Below are 18,064 nucleotides of genomic sequence, written 5' to 3'. Positions count from 1 at the left end.
GCCAGACACACAGGCAGCACACTACAGACAACAGCAGAGGCAGCATTTCGGCTGAAGTGGGTTAATACCACTACTGTCATTACAGTGATGGCTAATTGGAGTGATGAAGAAGTGAACTGTTCTTTATGCTGCCACAAACTGCATCATGCTCTCACTGGCTGAGTCAAACAGCAGTAAAGCACAAACACTCATGAACTCAGGGCTACACAGTGGTAATCCATCAGCCATGATTCCTGCAATGCTGTGAGCAGTCCCCATCCCTCCCTTGTGTTCCCTTTTGTGATCTTATTTTGAAAAAGTCAATTTTTAATGACATCCATAGGGTTTTACAGGGCTGACCCGGGTTCAGTGTGAACATGGCCAACCCTGGAATAACCCTGGTCGAAAGTGTAGTGTGAAAGGGGTCTGACCTGGGTAGCAGCCAGGTTGGACCCGTGTTCAAAATCTTGGGTCAGAGCCAGGTTTGCGATGTGAAAGGGGTATAGTCCAATGTGGCATCTGCTCCGAGCTACAATAAAAGAGATGAACGTAGTGGAGAGCTAGTGTACTGAGAACACTGAGCTGTACCATGTAAAAGCAGCTTTACAGTCATTTGCTTCTATTACTCAGAGTTATTGTTTTTGTAAAGTTATTTTACCTCAAGTTCTGAAGAACTAAAAAAAAGAGAGGACAAGACTATGACAATACAGCCCATGTAAAGTATTAGGGCGTGTCATACTTTGTGGGTCTATAGAATCATTTTATTCATCAACAAATTGCTATTGTACAGACAAAAAGAGAACGGAGTGCTGAGGGGGAGGGAGACACAACACTACTATAGCTAAAGTGACAGACATCACAATTTATTAATATATCATAACCTGAGAAAAAAGGGTGTATATTCCCATTCAATAAACAGTTGAACGTGCACATCAGAAGGGATTCTTTAGAAATCAGATTAAGTGGAAGGGTGGGGGGATCAACGGACAAGTATGAGGCAGGAGCCATATCTACCTCAGTGACATACAAATGTCATGGATATCACTTGAGGAGGCTGAAATAGAGTAGGGCCCCCCAGGATTTCCATATTATAATGAAATTACATTTTGGAGGCCACTTTAGCCAGGGAGGGGACAGCAGGGCAATGACAGCTCAGACAGCTACAAGGATATGGCCTTGGGAACTGAAAGAGGGGACCAAGGAAGGAGAGCAAGCACCAGGTCAGGGATAATCGTGGTCTCTAGGACCTTGGATGCAGGGCTAAACACATCCTTTGAAAAGGTTAGCAGGAGGTGACAGAAGCAGAACACGTGTAATGGCCCCTTCGAGATCACATTGCAGACAGCAAAACCTTGAACGGGTATATATAATTTTAATAAAGGGCCCAACCCTACAAAGTGTTTTTTTTTATCACAAAGTTGACCTGTCAGCCCTACATAAAAGTGCACTCACAATTTATATGTTACTGTTAAACAGTAATAAGATGCAAATATATTTTCACAAAGTACCCTAGTAGGGGCCATCTTTCAATTTGCACTAGAATAGTTGTCTCCATCCTGTGCATTATGAGCCAGTGACCTCAGACAGTGAATAGCAGCAGGAGGGAAGGAGATGAAATATAAATATATATACAGTATATAAAAAAGAAATATAAAAGTAAGCATTCTGTCACAAATAGCTATATATATTGATAGGTTTCTATATAGCATTGAATCGGAACATCTTAATTCATGATGACAGGGCCACTTTAATGAAGACAAATCAATAAATTAACTTGTTTGCTTAAAATCACTGTCAGAACAAATAATTAGTTTCTCAAATGTTATCAAAGCTTGGTGTACATCAGAAAAAAATCTTCCTGCTTGAACCAAACAGCCACAGTACCTCTGCCTCCATAATATCCTATGGGGACAGCGAGCTGCAATAACTTACCAAATAATACCATCTTCAGATTGAGTAAGCCATTGTAGTCTATGCATCATCAGAACCCCAGCAGCGTCTACTGTGCACATGTGCATTAGGTAGATTGGGTTAAATCCCGGTAGTAGGGTGTTAGTAAATCTGTCATTTTACTATTCACTCTTCGCTGGGATGGGCTCTTAAAGGAAAACCCTAGTAAAGTCACTCTGTATCGCTGTGATATGCAGCGTAAGAAATTCTATTTTTCACCAAAATAGAAAGTGTCTTAAATAGACCTCTAAGAAAGGTAACATTCAATATTCAGAGACTTAGGATGTTTTTTGAATACCAAAAAAGTATTATCACAACTTTTTTAATTAGAACAACAAGTTAAGCAGATAACATTTGCTATAAAATCTATAAATTGAACATGCTCTAGCCTGCGAACCCTTGTGCATGCCAGCATATGCTTGAACCTGTTCACCTTGTTTAAATTTAGTGCAATTGAAAAAAAAAAATCAATCTAAAGTTAAAGAGTTTCGGTAAATTGTTTAATCTTTAGATCCGATTGGACATGCTGATCCCAGAAACCGTTTTTTTTACAATTTCAAGCATCTCTTCTCATATCTGTCAAACATTTTTACTTTGGTTTGCTTTATGTATTAGTGTATGCATTTTCATATAATATTTTAGGGGTCTATAGCAGTGTTAGGAGAAGTGAAGAGTGATAAGGTGCCAGCCAATCAGCTCCTAACTGCCATCTCACAGGCTGTGTTTGGCTGGCACCTTATCACTTTTCACTCTTCATTTTTCACTTCTCCTAACACTGCTTAGTAAATAGACCCCATAGACTTAGAAATGGATACAGATTTTCCTATGGGGAACTATATGCTCCTTTCTGACACTGATGAGGTGCAGGTCAAATTTAGTGGAGCATTAAATGTATGAGTGAGTTTTTTGAGGGGGCTTGGAACTGGCTAAGGTCAGATATCACTATTTACTATTTATAATTTGATTTTGTGTGCAAACCAAGAACATAATGCTTTTAGATACATTAACACACAGTGAAGTGACTTGGGGGTATACAGTATTTACTAACCATAGGCATTGACAACCCATTTGTTAGTTAATATACTCCTTCGTCTTCAGCTTAAACAAGATCTTTGTTGGCTGTGGGAGCATTATAGATGATGTAGTTGAATAACTCGATGGTGGTTTGCCCAGGACTGCTTAAAGTGATTTGTTACCATATATAACCCATATATACCCCCTCCCAAATTGTGACAGTTTAATGTTTAACATACATTATGTCTTCCTATAGGTCCTCTCTTTACCACACCGAAGACTGGTCTGCTACTGTCGTCTCTTTGAAGTTCCTGATCCAAACAAACCCCAGAAACTCGGTTTACATCAGAGAGAAATCTTCCTGTTTAACGATTTGCTAGTGGTATGTATTGGATTGAAGGGAGTTTATCAGAGGAAATGTCAGTTTCAGGCATAATGTAGTTAGCGTATTTTATTTTTAATATTGTTTGCCAGAAGGACTCAGGAAAAGAGACTTGCTCTCACTTTATTATGATGGAAGGAAACTGCAAAGAAATCATGTGACAGTATTTGTACCGCTCGGAGCATTCCTCTACTGCTAAAAGTTTTATCACCATAAATTTGGTGCTTTCATCCCTCTCCTGAAAATAGATTTAGAGATCAAAGAGATGCCTCTCCGACTTAATCTATACATTTATGAAAGACTCATGCTGCTGGCATTGCAAATATGGCTTTATAAAATTGCAGATTAATATCGAAACCAAGAGACGATTTTTTTTTTTTCTACAGTCAAGTTAAACTGTGTGTAATAGGATGGGTCTGACTTCAGGCATTGACCATTGCTAGGGACACTTTATTGCTCTAATATCAATATTTAGCTAATCCTGTTACTTGTACTAATTATCAGTGCGTTTATAAGAAATCATCTGGGTAACATTTAGCTATGGGTAAAAATTTTCATGTAGCAGGAATAGTTTCATATTAAGGGATAAGCATCAAAAAGGCAGTATCGAATGGTCCTTGCGTTTTCACCATTGCATAAATCCTTTCAATGGTATGTAACCATCTTTGCTTAACCACTCAGTTACTAGAATCATCGATGGTTGCTCATGTGCAGAAGAGACCAGTGGTCATTGAGTGTAGCTTTATTGCTAATAATAGCTGTGCAGCAGTTGATCTTGCATGTCACTGGCAGTCCATTGTGTCGTCATTGGATCTTCACTAGTCAATGTTTGAGACCACTGCAACGCCAACATCAAATGGATTTTACATCTCCATCAGACCTAAACCATCAATGGTTCATAAATGTCAACATCGATCCCCATCGCTTGTCACATTGTGGTCTAGGGAGTTCAGGCAAGTAGTAATTTACAGACTGAGAATTACAGTAGATAGGAGAAAGGAGCTTGAGTCTCCAAACAGCACAGAATAGTAATTGTGGTGTCAAACATACCTATATATGAATGAAAATCCATGCATCCAACTTGTTTAGCTATTCTGATCTCTCATCTCCTCTGTTGCTAATGCCAATGGAATTTGACACAAATGTAATAGAGGAGACACATTAGCAGATATTTTAGTGAGTAATTACAGTAAATAAATACTGAATTATTTAGCAATAACGGAAGTGATCTCACATGAGATTTTCTTGCCACGTCGATGATTTGCACTTTTGACTTATGATTAGTGATCTTAGTTGATTTCCTTTGTATCGGTGAGGTCATTTATGTCAGGAATCTGTGTTTTGTTTGTGAGCACAGGAACTGAGGGCCTGATTCAGACCCGGTCGCAAGCGCTGAGCGCTCGCAACCGGGTCGATGGTGGCCCAGAGCACATGCGCATGACGGAGCCGGCTCCGTCGTGCACATGCGCGAGACCCGGATAGCGACGGGCAATCCGTCGCTCCGGGTCTCGCACCAAAGGGGACGAGCTGTCGCTGTTGACTGACAGCTCGTTCCCTTTGGTGAGCGGGCCGGGGGGGTGGCTGCCCAAATGGAGGTGTTCCCATGAGAACGCCTCCCGTTTCAGGGCGGCCCCACTGACATCACGAGTGATGTCAGTGGTGAGATTCCGGCTCTGTTAGAGCCGAAATCTCTCTGGGGCTTGCGGCCACGAGACCCTGCCACAAGGGACTCGTCGCAAGCCCGATGGTCTTGACCATCGCGACCATCATCATGGCCGCTCGCTATAGCTGTGGGTATCACCCACAGCTATGCGAGCGGCCAGGAGGCCGCACACAAAAAAAAAAACGCTCTGTAAGAGCGTCCGGCTCTGAATCAGGGCCTGAGTCCACTGGGCTGTATGGATGAGACTGATATGAGTGATGACTGTGTAAGTGCTGCTTAACTGTAAGCAGTATTCAAGTTCTTTATTAGCATGACCGTGCTGGAACTTGAAGATTACTGGACTGGGACTGGTACTGAGACCAGTCTGGAATCAGGAGATGACTGGACTGGGACTGGTATACTGGATGCTGGGCTGGGACTGGCTAGGCTTGGTTGCCGGTCTGGGACCGGCTAACGCACAATGGACCGGACTGGGAAGCTCAATGGATGCAGGACTGGGACCAGCTAATGCACACTGGAACAGACTGGGACCTGTAGACACAATGGATGCTGGGCTGGGACCGGCTAACGCACACTGGACCGAACAGGGACTGGTAGACACAATGGATGCTGTGCTGGGACCGTTAACACACACTATAGGATGTGCCCTCTGCAGGCGGAGGTGATAACTGGGGTCTGTGTGCAGTGTAGGGGACACTGCTGAAGACAGGTGTAATAGCGTAGAAGCGCACTATCGATGGATCTTGGAACTTGCACTCTTAACAGGCAATGGTAGTTTGCAGGAATATTTAATGTAAACTGTGTACAGGAACCAAAGTCTGCAGGTATATTGTTGCAGAGAGTTCTGGACTGATGAAAGGGATACACGCAGATAAAGTAACCGACTTTCTCGATATAGTATGCAGATGAGGCACAATATTAATGAGAGCTGAGTGCAACAGGATTACTGAAGCAAGAATCACATGGTGAATGCAAATTACACTGAAGCAGTGTCAGATAGATGAAGATGGAGCTTGAAGGATGAGCCAAGTATTGTTGAAAGCTGTAGTGCTGTAAAATAGATTAACCAGGCTGGGACTGGAATTGCTGGGAGCAGTAGTGCTGCAGAGCAGATCAGAGCTGGAAGCAGGATTAACGAGGCTGGGGCTGGTATTGCTGGGAGTAGTAGTGCTGCAAAGCAGGTCAGAGCTGGAAGCAGAATTAACCAAGCTGGGAGTTTTCTGCAGATTTAGAAGGCTGTGGGCTGAGTAATTATCTAGCTCCTCGGGTGGACAGCACAATTAGTAGATTTACTGAAGCTCTATAATGCAGACACCAGAGAAGATCTGTGAAATGTAATCCTAGCTAGTAGGAACACAGGTGTAGCTAGGAATAATTGCAGCTTGGAGAGATGAAGGCTACAGCAGAGCTGACATCTAGAAAAAATAATCACAGGAACCAGTAAGTCAGGAATATGACTTGTTGATCTGGAAATGTGCATGTAAACTGGAAGTTTTAAATAGGCTGTCCTGGGAGAGGATAGGGTGCAGAGATCATGTGAAGAATTGCATGAACCAGATTGGTGTAGGAATGATCACATGTCCAGAGTCAAGATGGCTGCGCCCATACAGTTGGGCCTAGCAACACAGTCTAACTGAAACCAGGCAAAGCAGGGAATGACATGCACAGGGATATCCGGGAGACATGGCATGCACAGAGGACCATAGGACACGCCAGGATGCCACATAAGCAAGGTAATCTGATCCAGAGGAGCAGAACATGACAATTTACATATGAGAGATTTTACTAAAAGTAATGTTAGAATAATGAAATGATCCGGGTGTTTAACCACACCAAGAAGTTCTGTATCTGCTCTGGTTGCAAAATTTCAACCAATCAGATAAACATGAGGGCGACTGCAGGAAGAGAATCTTCCCGCAGCTGCTGCTCTCAGAAGGACCTTTCGGTCCCTCTGCTTGCCTGTACTCTCTCCCCCTGTGTCTGCCGTGCTGCTGATCAGTCAGCAAAGCAGGCCCCCCAACGGCTGCAAAGATTAGCACCCGCTGGGAGAAAGTAAATTAACCTCCCCTCTCACCCCCTTAAAGTACCTGTTGCCTGAAACTGGTGTAAAATTGAAAGTCGCGATTGTTGCAATGTTTCCGTTATTCCAATTGTGGTCCCGATGTTACAATGTTTGAAATTTTTTATTTTTTTTTACAAATCTTAAATAAAATAATTTTGGATAAGTTGATATAGATGTTCCTCACGTAATTCACACAAAAAAAATGATAATTTCGGAGCGGTTTTTAGAAAAAAAATCACCAGTTATAAGTGGTTAAGGCAACATCAGACTGTCCAGTTTTCATTACACTACATATAACAGTATAACAGTATCTGGAGAGACTTTCTGAGTGATAGTAGGTTTGTAAGTTACAGTAACTGATCCTGAAGAATGGACTCAGCTATGGGAACAATCCAGTGCTATCTGGGACATAGAGGTTTCTAAAATCATTCTGGCTAGACAGTCTGAACACTAATGTACCAGCGTGCAGGTTCTCCTAGCTGTAGTACAGTACATTCCAGGCTGACAGCATGAACATATAATGTCACAATTGTGTATAATGCTCACTAATATAGATAAAAGTTATTGATCAGAATGTACAGTATGGAGATGATTTCAGTCTGGATCATCTGCAGTCCAAGAGCTGGACAAGGCATATAAACAATCGTGCTTGAACGCTAAACTAATATGCATAATATTTGATAAAAATAGCACTAACTGTACGATTGTTTTTAACATTCTAGGTAACAAAAATCTTCCAGAAGAAGAAAAATTCTGTAACCTACAGCTTCAGACAGTCGTTTTCCCTCTACGGAATGCAAGTTATCCTGTTTGAAAATCAGTGTAAGTGTTACAGTGACTCCTGTGGGTTGTAAGTGGATAATACATTTTTGGAGCTATCTGAATATAATGCCAATATTTTTCTGATATTACTTGGTTTCTGATCACAGTGTGCAGTATAATCTGAATGAATGCAAAGCACACAAATAAATCCAAGCCAGTGATCGATCACTTCAGTATTCAGGCCATTTGCATAATGCTGAAAGGAAATAAAATAATACTGTTATCATTTGTTTGACTAAAAATGTAAATACATGTGATAAGGATTAATAAAGGGCTCTGGTCACATGTGCATGGTTAATGTTGGTTAATAGCCCTAGTACCATATTTTATTTTAGAAAGGTGACATCTTACTGGGAATTAATATTTAAACTATATGAAGTTTGTGGGTAAATACCAGAGAGAGGGGCACTGGCAGGCAGAGAGTGTTATTGCACATGCTTTCTTCATGTCTCCCAATTGTCCCAATTCATATACCTCCAGTGGGGTTAGATAACATGAAAGTGAATAGAGATTCACCCAAAGGTACCGTCTCTGGCCAAATCAGGGGCGGGGCTTATTTAGTTCTGATTTTGCATATTTAAGGGTGCCTTAGTGCCTAGTGCATTATGTACGTGTACTGAGAAGGTCATCATTTATATACACTCCTTTCTTTGAGGAAATTGCGTAGATAAATATTTACTGATGTTGGGACTGTCTGAAAGGCCTACATTACATTACCCACCATTGCGTAAGATTGAATATAGGGCCTAATTCAGAGCTCCGATGGTGAGTTGTCTGCACGTGCTCAGGACCCATTCTGCGAATGCTGCACAGCCAATCACATGATATCGCATGCGGGTTTGTGTCATTTAATAAAGGCCCGTCAGCTCAGGCTGGATTCTCTGGGTGGTCCAGGTCCTAAAAGAAAAAAAAATACAGGCCACCGTCTTAGAACGTGATAGCACTAGGGTCCCAACAAGCCATCTCACGCCCAATATTAATGGCTGCTAGCCATGACATCACTTGGAAAACTACATGTGCCATCATGCCATGGCATCCAGGGTCCGCTGCGACTTGAAGTGCACCTGTAAAAAAATATTATAAAAGACAGAATGCAGACAGTGAATATTGTAACATTATATTGAAATAACACCCCCCCCACACACACACACCTCTCTCTTTTACCCATTTATTACTTACAGAAAGCCAATGGGAGGTCTCCTTCTGTCCAAGTTGCATCAATGTCCATATCTAGCAAAGTAATTGCAGGCCCTGAGTCTGATTTAGAGACGGACGCGAATACGATCGCAACTGCGTTTTCGCACGCAACGCAGCTGCGAAAATATGCCAATGTTAGCAAAGATCACCTGAGCATAAAGACGCTCACTGTTACCTTCATACCTGCGTGTGATGACGCATACTTACATAAACATCGGTAACATGGAAGCACATCGGCGGCCATCTTACCTTTGCGACAGGTCTGACCTGCTGCTGCCTTGGGTTCTCTTCTGACACGCAGAGCTGCATATGCAATCGCAGTGGCTAATTTATGCACGCCTTTGTAACAGCGTTTAAATGAACAGGCACATCTGTGTTTTTGTGACCACTCCCCATTACCACCCCCAAATGCTGGCAGTCTGTCACTCGCTTAGCGATGGATTCCTTTGTGTGTGCGTTTTCGCAATGCGATCGCAGCACATGTGCATGCATACGCATGCGCTATGGCAAATAATCGCTCGATCTGCGTGAAAATTGCATTAGCGTCTGTCTCTGAATCAGACCCCCTGTCCCAAAGGGACCCCGTACCGAATGACCAGCTAAGGGGTGGTCATTAACATTGAAATGAATGGACATGCTCTGATTGGTCAGAGCGTGGGAACAGTGGTCGATTTTCTGCAGATCCCATCAGTTTCCAAACCCCACATACAGTAAACCACTGTTTAGTAAATGTACTCAGAGTCCCCACACTACCATATAGGGCACACTCTCTTTATATTTGCTCCGTGTACCTGCTTTGTGCAGTAGGCAATCTGTAAAACAGGTGGAAATCCAAATGTGACAGGCTCTTTTTAATTAGCTAATTAACTGACCATTCTGAACATAATTAGATCAATTAAAATTGCATTTTGCAAGTCTTATAGAGTGTGTACCCAAGACAATAGCCTAGTAATATCTTATTGGTCATTTGCTTACACTTGGTGCTGTTTTAGAACACAAAAATTTAGCCAATTAGGCATGAGTGCAGGGTATAGTCACAGAAGGCTTTAGATGTGCCCTTGCTCTGCACCCTTTAAAAGACTAATATACTGTACTTGAATGAGATACCCTGTTGTCCAGATGCCTAAATACATACTTGTTCAAAGAGTGAATAATTTCTATCCAGTCAGCACTTGTGAACGGTCCAGCTTACAGGATGTGCAGCCCAGGAGCTAATTGCCCTTTAAGAGCTCAGAGCTGGGCTGTATTTAATTGGCTATTTTCCTCAGGACAGGTTCTTGGCACCCGATAGCAGTGGAATAGGCTAAGAGCTGTAGCCTGTGCACACGATGGATGGTAGCAAAGACAATTCTGTTTGGGCTCCATGCCCTGAATTCCATTGTTTTGCAGCTGATGATACCTGTTTTGTGGTTGGTATGACAATGATGGAGCAGACTCATTTTCCCCTAAGACAAATGATGCATCAACTGTCGGCTTAGTGATGAATTTTTCATTTGGAAGCAGCATTGCATGTTTTAGCTGAGATTGAGCTGCAAGCTGTACATACGACAGGATAAAGCATTCTGAAGAAGTGGTTAATTGTCTTCAGCTCATTTTAGACCTTTATCAAATGATAAATTCTTCCCAGGAATGGCTGGCGTTTGTTTCCTTAGTGTGTAATGTATATAGTGTAATGTATACTATAATTACTATATTAATGTATATAGTATTCTTAGAATAATAGTGCAAATATTATGCAGATTTCTCAGTACTCAATATATTTACTTCTAACTAAAGGTGGTAAATGATGTAATAATAATTAAGAAAACATAACTCATTTCATCTATCACCTAATCTGCTTTATTGGTACTGCTCTGGCACAGGGAATAAACATTTTTACTTGGCACTTGTTGCACATTGCACTCCAGCACCACAACCCTTAGTAAGGGCAGCAATATAAATAGGCACAGTGGGCCTGATTCAGACCCGATCGCTAAGCTGCGAATGCTCGCTAGGGGAGATTATCACACATCTGTGTATTCGTATGCGTCAAAGTACGCATGCGCGGACCAGTCACTGCTGCCGGGAATCGTGCGCTCGTAGTACACAGACTGGATGCAACTTTGAGTGACAGTGCCATTTGTGGGTGATGATAGGAGAAGGTGCTTGTGAACGGGGGAGTGGATGTGTGAATGCAGGTGTGTCTGAGCGTCAAAACGGCGTTTAATGGGTGTGCATAATTAACAAAGCTGCGTCATAGAACACGTCACTTGGTTGTTTTTTTGCCTGAACTGATCGCAGTGCTTGTGGTTGGGTGAGGGCTACCCCAAGTGCTGCGTGCATCTCCGATGGGTCTCGATGTTACCGATTGATCAGACACTTCCTGGAGATGACGTGTGCTAAGAGAAAGAGGTGGGCGGCTTTATACTCCTGAATACGCTCACTGCCGTTGCCCTCTAAGATATAGAGGGCATCCTTAAACCAGACAGTGCGATCACAGGATTTGCATACCTGGCCCCTATTGGCAGCAAGCGTGCGCAGCTTAGCGACCGGGTTTTAATCGGGCCCAGTGCACGGTACTAGTTCAACAGTCCTATTCCTGCTAAGGGTATTAGTGCAAGTGCACACTAACATCAGGGGTAGGTACAGTGCTGGTAAACTGTACCATTATAGAAAAACAATGCACAACACAAGGATCAGGTTATGTGAATGATCAGGATAAGGTAAACCCTCCATTTATACCTTTTCAGCTCTCTGGAACAGTGGTAGAAACACCCCCATCAACCACAATGGGAATGTGGGGGGGTTCTTATTTCATCTCATGGCCAATATCAAATGAGTCCTTGAAATGATGTGATGTGATGTGGTGTATTGTACTGTTGTAAATGAAGTTGTGTGACAGGCAATGAACTTCATACCTTCAGTTCATGTGACATTGCTGGTATAATAAAGTGTTCATGAACACTGGAGGTAGCTGGAAAAGCACAACTTCAATCGCTGCCATGCATGGTCACCCTTTTGTTAGTGACATGGGTGCTATGTGTGCCCGTGTATCAACTCTGTATTCACACATGCTTTACTTGGCCGCATAAATCAGGCAATACTGAGTTCCTGGTGACGCATCCACAGAACTAATAAGCGATAGATAGGGAACTACATGTGCGGTGCCTGCTATGCGCAGGTAAATGAGGCAGCAGAACACGGGTACCTGCGGCTGATGTACGCGAGTGCAGAATAAACCACCAGTTTGCCATTACCTTAGGTAAAGAGAGCAAGTAGTTGCCAGGCAACTACTGGGTCCTTGAAACCTGGCTATTAAAGCATGGCTACTATAAAATGGATGAATCCTCAAGAAAGCGAGTGCTATAAATGTTTCTGGAAATGTCAGGTTATACAGAAATCCTAAACCACATTATTCACAAAATCCACAGCAAGGTCCCTGCAAAGTGTTTCTGCAATCCATTAGTCCAGGAATATCATATACACTGCTAAAGGGCTCTCATTATACAGTACCTGGCAGTAGCCTCCCTCAGTAGGCCTTGATTTTTATTATTTTATATTTACGTGACATTTTCACTATCACAGTGATTATTTACATATTCTTGTCCATGCCTATAACCCTCTGATTAACAGGACAACTATTATATGTTATATGTGACCTTGTGGTGTAACAGACAGTACCCGCTATCCATGTTTATGTGGCACAGCACGGATTCCCTGGTCTCCCATGAATAGAGAATTATCGCCGCCTTTCAGATTATTCATGAGGATATTTAATACTTTCCCATTCTACACATCTCTCGTTTGGGATTTTAGAGTCAGGGTGACACTGTAAGCTGTTATTACATGATAATTTTTGCCTATTGGGTATAGAAACCTAGATATAATTCTAGAGATAAAAGATATTTTCAAAACTAATCCACTTAATACCCACAGAATGATGAGGCAAAATCAGAATTTTGAAGATTATATCGTCTGAATGTCACAACCCTGTGAAATGGCCGTTTCAAGCTACATTATTAAATGATTTAACTAATACAGATATATCATTTATTTATGACATCATTTACAGATAATATGCTAAACATTCACATTATTTAGTAAAGTGCAGGAATAACACACCGAATGCGCTGGGAGCAAGGCAGTTACCTTGTAGACTTAGACAATAAAAGCGGACGTGATGAGCTGCCAGTTCTGCAATAGGTTCATGAATTACACAGGACAGATTCATATCTTAAGATTCCCAGGAACTGTCAGCAATAATAGGCAGAGAAAATGGGCTATAGATAGGAAATGACTGTTCTGTCTCCATTCTATAAAACAACCGGCTACAAATTATTTAGGTTAAGCAGTCATTGTTTTGGGGAATGTGAGATTCATCTGTGTGTATTGTTTCGTATAAAGCAGTATATTAATTCATGGTCAGGGCAGTGGCAGACATAAACTGAAGAGGATCCCTGTTCATAAATAATGTTTTGTGGCTTTATAAACTGATGCAGAGAGCAGACCAGTGGTTAAGTAACAGCCCACATAACAAGCCGAACATAGCAGCACCTATGGGTGCATTAAGTTCCCATGACGCCTCTCAGCAAGTACATAACTTCCCTTTTTCCAAGACAGAGCCACAGGGAATAGCTAGGCAGTATACTACAGTATGTGATGGGAAGGAGAAGGGCTTTGGTCACTTCCATGTGCCTCTAACCCTGCTCTGGAGGCAGAAATAGTGGGTGATGACCTTACTACACAACAGAGGAAATTATAGTAATGAAAATATATGCAAACTTAATCAGGTCATTGAGCCTAGAACTAGGACAGCAAATGCTGATACATTTAATTTGTCTAATTTAAGAAATAACATGATGCTGAGTAAGTCTATTTGTACCGATAGTAAAGTGCAATGACCATATGCTTCATTATAATGTTCCTTTATTGTATTTTATTTGTTAATAAATTGTAACTTAAACACCATTACAATTTGGACAGATACTATCTGAGTATTGCACCCAGCATACAGTATAAGACAAGTGGCACAGAGCTAATATGTATACATAAGCATAAGAACACATACTGAGATTGGTATAATGGTCAGGAAATGTAGGAATTACTGAGTTAATACATTTTGATGTGGAATGCATTATCCAGCATTATATAAGTTTCCTTATTCCTGACTAGTTCAACTAGAAGCAGAAAAATCATTAACAAAATTTCAATTGCTTTTTTTCTTAGTTACTTACTGGTGGCTGTGTTACTTTAAGTAACCGTTATATAATTGTTTGATTTTCCCTCTAAGGCACTAACAATATTTGGAGAAATGATCCAAATCCCTCTAATGACTGCTATCCCTTGTTATATTTAGACTACCCAAATGGCATCCGACTCACATCAGCAATCCCAGGAGCCGATATTAAAGTTCTGATAAACTTTAATGCCCCAAATCCCCAAGATCGCAAGAAGTTCACAGACGATTTGAGAGAGTCCATTGCGGAAGTCCAAGAAATGGAAAAGTACAGAATAGAGTGTAAGTACAAAGGTATATAAGCTATGGTTTTATTCCAAAAAACTGACCTTAACTGCACTAAAGAGTTTTACATTTTTCTATATTTTAATCATGTAGTAAAATACACATGCAAAGTACTACAGCACAAAGTTAATAATGTAAAGCAATTCTATTGACTTTCTACACCTCAGCATTTATTTCACCATCCTCTTCATCAATAAATAGATGTTATGGACAATATAACTACTCACCTAAGCCTCCTGCTTGCCATGCACTTCCTGATAGAAGTCCAGGGACTTGCTGATGCATCCTGTACAGTGCCGCAAATCGCTGCTTTGTGCAACAAGGGCGGTGCCACTGCTATGCAATTGCAGCGCCTTGCCCCCCGCACCTACCACCTGATTTCCAGCTTCGGGATTCTTACAGAGTCTTATTATTGAACATCCAAAAACATAGCCATGTATATTAATCACATTTATAGCCCAAACATTTTAGTAAAATAATTATCTATTTTCACTATTCCTGTGATTCCGACCTCCTACACTGCATTCTATAGGACATTGCACCAAATGGTGTTTAGGGCAGGTAATACACTCTGTTGGTGGATCTGTGGCACTTACACTATAGAAACTGGATGTTTCTTAAACCTAATTGAACGTGCCAATCTTGTGTAATGACTAATAATGGAAGAAATGGAAAGCATAGATATTTACTATTGGTTTGAAAATATCTTTTGTATATTTAATATAGCTGAGTCAGTTTACTCTTGTGTAAAAGTCATTTTGTTTATGAATAACTGGTAAAGTATAGCTGGTCAGCTCCTGTAAGTGAGACACTCTAACAATATGAAATCAGCCATTTTCATGTCTAAGGGCCTGATTCACAGATGGACACAATGCCGGTTTACGCAGTTGAGCGATTATCGGTGATCTGCGCATGTGTCTGAGCCGCACTGCACATGTGTCAAGTTTAATATTCATTGGTACACGCGGTGAGGATTTATTCGCAAAGTGATTGACAGGCAGGGACTGTTTCTGGGCGGAGACTGAAGAGCAGTTGTGTTGCAACCGTTTTTGCGGCGTGTCTCTGCAGGGCCGGCTCTAGGGGTGTTCGACCCCTAGAGGGCGGCACCCTTCCCCAGCATCCCGATTTCAGCGGGACAGTACTGTCCCGCTGCTCCATCCGCTGGCCGAAGTGGCCCGCGGGTGGTCTAATTGGGAGCTTGGGGATCCCCACCACCGCAGCTGTGCGGCGGTGCCGGACCCCCGGAGTGATGCGCGCGGCATCCATTCACTGACGGAAGAGGGCTGGGGGAAGCCCAGCCAGTGACGGATTGCTGGGCTTTACCCCCCAGCCTGACATTATTCGGAGGCGTGCCATGCGGGCACGCCTCAAAATAACGTCACATAGGGGGTGTGGCCTATGGTAATTAGGTCACGCCCCCAAATTCGGTCAAGAGGGGACCATATGATGGGCCGGCACAGGGTGCTCTGACCCCTGGAGCCGGCCCTGTGTCTCTGGCTGCGACTGTGATCCCGTACTAAGTAAAAATGGCTCCAGCATCTAATTTCCCGCGCCCTTTCTGCATGATCATAGGGTTACTAATAAGTCTGATCATCGACTGATCTGTGACCGGTGCTGTGTCTCTGGGCCTGATTCAGACCCGGTCGCAAGCGCTGAGCGCTCGCAACCAGGTCGATGGTGGCCCAGAGCGCATGCGCATGACGAAGCCGGCTCCGTCGTGCGTATGCGCGAGACCCGGATAGCGACGGGCAAGCCGTCGCTCCGGGTCTCGCGCCAAAGGGGTGGGCCGGGGGGGTGGCTGCCCAGACGGAGACGTTCCCATGAGAACGCCTAACGTCTGGGGGCGGCCCCACTGACATCACAAGTGATCTGTTTGAGCCGAAAGCTCTCTGGGGCTTGCGGCAATGAGAACCTACCACAAGAGTCTCGTCGCAAGCCCACTGGTCGCGATGGTCTTGAGCATCGCGACCAGCTTCCTGGCCGATCGCTATAGCTGTGGGCGGTCACCCACAGCTATGCGAGCGGTCAGGAGGCCGCTCTGAAAAAAAAAAAAAGACCTGGCCTGATTCAGAGCGAGCGCTCTGTCAGAGCGTCTGGCTCTGAATCAGGGCCTCTGTACGTAGTTGCTTGGATTTACAAAGCCGCCGGCAGGCATCTCACCCAGTGGCTGCCACGTTTGCCTATGGACGCACAGCCGCCATATAGAAATTCCCAGCTGCGGTGGCGTGAGCGTACAGTACATCTCTCAATCAGGCCCTAATTCTCCTGTTTTGGAATAACAGTCCATTTGGGCAATATGTGTCTGTAATACAGCTAATATCTGCCATATGCCCATTCTGTTTGCTTCAGCTGAGCTAGAGAAGCAGAAGGGAGTGGTGCGCCCGAGTATGTCTCAGTGCTCCAGTTTGAAAAAAGAGTCTGGTAATGGCACACTGAACCGGACATGTCTAGATGACAGTTACGCCACCAGCGAGGGCCTGAAGCGCAGCGCTCTCAGCAGCTCCCTTAGAGACCTCTCAGAAGCAGGTAAGAACCATCATATTATACCTGGTTATGAGCTTAATATACACAAATATGTATATTCAATCTAAATATACCATAATTTGTGCTGTATACAGCCGTAACCCTGAAATGAGTATTTATTTGGTTTATTTGCTTTTTTTATTTTTTCTTCCTTTTTTTTTTTTATTTCATTTTAAAATGACCTATTGTAGATTACTATGTATACTGGTAACGGAGAGAGTGAAGATAGAGGAAAGTGTAAGTGGATTTGTAGATTTAGAAGCAGAGAGACCCAGGTCCATGTAACGATCGCTTCATGTGTATCCTGTGCTTTCGTGTACCCGTGCATTACATTAGATGAATGAAATGGAGTGAAGCCCGACTAAATTCACAATGCTGCACTAGATACTGGCCCGTTATCCTAATGCTTCCTATCTGCATTTGCTGAAACTCAACCACATGCAACAGATCGACACTGAGCTGATTGCAAGTCATGGCTGCTGAAAAGTGGACCATTATCTTCTATCAACGTTAATGCCCCGTTGATGAAGTTGTCCATTGCCCGATTGCACCCTGCCATAGGATAGCAAGTACTGAATCCGTCAGGACTTGCTGAGATATGCCAAGTATTTAACACAGAGAGACAAATAGTAATTATTGCACATAAAATAGAAACTGACTAGAAATGTCATAACACTGCAAACATCATATGGCTCAAAATGACAGGTGTATTTATTATTTTGTGTGTCAGATAGCTTAAGAAGCATATACGCTGTTGTGAAATAGTGCTTACTTTGTTCCATTAGGCAGAACTAGAGTTGCCTTGATGCTTACATCGTACTGCAAGCATGACAGTAATTACAGCAACATTCAGTCGAACTTCTAAGCTCCTAAATATATCAGCAAAATATCTAAAATACAGTATATTTGAAGAGGATTTTTCAGTATACTGCCGCATGCCTTTATTCCACCAGGGGTACCCATATACCCTCC

At 42.7% G+C, this 18,064-nt stretch overlaps 1 protein-coding gene across 3 annotated transcripts in view; it reads left to right on the top strand.

Moving 5' to 3' along the window:
* The window catches only part of IQSEC1 (IQ motif and Sec7 domain ArfGEF 1), a 135,026-nt gene that overhangs the window by 98,230 nt on the left and 18,732 nt on the right, over positions 1 to 18,064 (top strand). For 2 of the 3 annotated variants that reach the window (XM_088482468.1, XM_088482470.1), the window contains exons 9-12: positions 3,200 to 3,325; positions 7,773 to 7,872; positions 14,405 to 14,578; positions 16,919 to 17,095. In XM_088482468.1, the coding sequence (XP_088338594.1) occupies positions 3,200 to 3,325; positions 7,773 to 7,872; positions 14,405 to 14,578; positions 16,919 to 17,095 (577 nt within the window). The remainder of the gene's footprint in view (positions 1 to 3,199; positions 3,326 to 7,772; positions 7,873 to 14,404; positions 14,579 to 16,918; positions 17,096 to 18,064) is intronic. The other variant, XM_088482469.1, reaches the window with a different exon arrangement.

This window comes from Taudactylus pleione, unplaced genomic scaffold (genome assembly GCF_031769625.1).
Source record: "Taudactylus pleione unplaced genomic scaffold, aTauple2 ptg000289l, whole genome shotgun sequence".
Lineage (NCBI taxonomy): Eukaryota > Metazoa > Chordata > Amphibia > Anura > Myobatrachidae > Taudactylus > Taudactylus pleione.
Note: the sequence above shows the minus strand (reverse complement) of the source record. Positions and strands in the feature narration are given on the sequence as shown.